Source organism: Suillus paluster, assembly GCF_016628075.1.
Source record: "Suillus paluster strain FC165 chromosome Unknown EDB91scaffold_183, whole genome shotgun sequence".
Taxonomy (NCBI): Eukaryota; Fungi; Basidiomycota; class Agaricomycetes; order Boletales; family Suillaceae; genus Suillus; species Suillus paluster.
Window position 1 is genome coordinate 7 of NW_024537743.1, and position 2,415 is coordinate 2,421.

At 48.3% G+C, this 2,415-nt stretch overlaps 1 protein-coding gene across 1 annotated transcript; it reads left to right on the plus strand.

Moving 5' to 3' along the window:
• Window positions 1-606: 606 nt before the first annotated feature.
• On the plus strand, window positions 607-1,617 carry EDB91DRAFT_1175549 (uncharacterized protein). The gene is given in 3 exon segments (XM_041320366.1): window positions 607-844; window positions 864-870; window positions 920-1,617. 3 exon segments carry the CDS (start codon window positions 679-681, stop codon window positions 1,416-1,418), a joined length of 672 nt encoding a protein of 223 aa, XP_041169449.1. The 5' UTR covers window positions 607-678; the 3' UTR covers window positions 1,419-1,617.
• The last annotated feature ends 798 nt before the right edge of the window (window positions 1,618-2,415 follow it).

Here is a 2,415-nt window from a genome sequence, read left to right on the forward strand (position 1 = left end):
GCTGGGCTTGAAGTTATTGCCGCGGTCTGCCGCGGTATACCGGCGAAACTAACCTAATAAGTTCTGGGGAGGGGCAACACCCTGCCAATTTCAATCTCCGACAGTGACTAGTCTATAAGGGATTACCACTAGTTAGGCGTTAATGGATGGTCGCATAATGTATCTACCGCTACAGCTCAAACACATCACCAGTTGCTAAAACTTGAAGGGGGACAATGGCGTGAATTCCGAATCCAATTGTATTCTTGGTGCCACTTTTCAGAAAAACACGGTTTAGAAGGGGATGCATTCCAGCACAGGAGGCAGACAAGCAAATTTTTATTAAATTCCACCAAGAATACAATGAACGAGTAAATCTAGTGTATTCTAGATGGTCATTTACACACCAGCACAACGTAGTGGGGTGCGAGCGGTAGGTCAATGATTGTGAAGATTCGCTGCTGAGTAAGCATAATAAACGCGTCGCGTCGCGTCACATCAAACATCCTGACACTCTGCAGACCCAAATGCCAGCACGATACACAAAGCACGACCGTTGGAAACCTTCGAGAAAACGGACAATAGCTCAACAGCAAGTCACATCACGCATGAAAGCTCAGAGCACTCACACAAAAGGTCTCCTGAAGGAAAACATCCCTCCTGCAGCTACAGTTTCGTCCCCCAAATTAACCCTACCTGATGCAATCCTCCCAACATCAAAGAATTTTCACGTCCGCTACAGAAATGAGCGCCGATGCCACAAGCGGACCAGGAGTCATGTTGAAAGGCTGGAGGCAAGCTTACAAGAAGCACAATCAGCTGTTGTCGGGGCTGCCTCACAGGCTCGGGCAGATCAACAGTCACTCACAGCTGCACAGACGTCACTCACAGCTGCAAAGAGTGAGGCCAAACACTTGCGAGAGCGCAATGAGATCCTCACCAAACGTAACCATGCTCTTGGTATGCGTGTTTCTCGCGCACCTCTCCAGAAAGCACATGCCATCAAGAAGGCCACTGCTCGCACTATAGCACAAACCACAAAACATACAACATTTGCCCTGAAAAACAAGAATATAATCACTGATACTGTCCGCGACACAATCTGCGAGCTCGTAGCAACACACGACGTACCAGTATCGAGTGTTCGAGGTGTCTTTGGTGTTATCGCAGAGGACATCAACAAGATGCGCGTCGCTGAGCTGGACCTGCAGATCCGCTGGCATCGCCAATTCGATTCACAAATTCCTGCAGCGAAGGACCTTAAAGGCAAGAAAGCACCGGAGAAAAGGGCCATTCTGGCAGCTGCAGCAGAGCGGCTTTCTAGTGGGGAAGTAGGACCCAACACTGACGAGGCTGCGACGATGCAGGAAATTGAGGGACATGACACCACCAATGTTGGGGCTCTCTTAGGGGACTCCGATGAAGAAAATGACTCGTAGACGGCCGCTCCTCTTAAAATTTGATAGGCTCGTATAATCCACCTCATCTATAGTTCTTGCTGATGGCTCGGCGACCTAAATTCTTGTCGTGTAGGTGTTTGGTTACATGTCTACACCATCTCGTACTTATTGACCACGTATTTCGCCGATACTTGATTACATAATATCACACTTTGTTTGGTGGCGCTGCGCCTCCCCATAATAACTCAGCACTTGATAGAAACTCGAATACAGGATCAAAAATAGTATCCAATGTAACTACTTTATAGCTTGCCAAGGTTCCGTGCATCGTCCAACTCTTTTTTGATGAATTCAGCTACGTCCTTCACTGTCACAGTTCGTTCTTGCTTCTGACGCCAGCAGCGTCTCATGAATTGCCAATGGCGGTCATCAATAGGAGGTTCGGGATGTCGCAGAGGTTCCTCGCCCTTAAACTTCTCACTGATGACCATAAAATCGGTCCAGGTGTCGTAGGGCACGCGGCCGGAAAGTACCTGCGTTGCGGAGTTAACATGCAGATTGGCAATTTAATACCACAGCGGTGGCTGGCTGACTTGCCTGCAGTATTACACAACCCACAGAATAAATATCGCTCTTTATACACGCACGGCACGAAGATCCGTCTGGCAGGGGAATCAGTAATTCTGGTGCAGCCCATCGTACATTCCCTGGCTTGCAGGATGTGAAGTACGATTGTCCAGTGAGCTCCACATCCAAGACTGAGAGGCCAAAATCCGATAAAAAGGGCTCTCCCCGTCCGTCAATAAGTATGTTCGACTGTAGGTTTGAAAATGTCAGTTTACGAGTTAATATTACGGTTCACGAGCATACCCCTGTGATGTCGCCGTGTATGACCTCTTGCGAATGAACTAAAGGCCCGTCCATCAGAATATGCTGGCGTTTGTCCGAGAGTGCTTACGGTATGAGACTGCTGATACCAATCCTTGGAGCTTAGAGCGAGGGATATATATAAGTTGGCCTTATTTGGTGAAGTGGG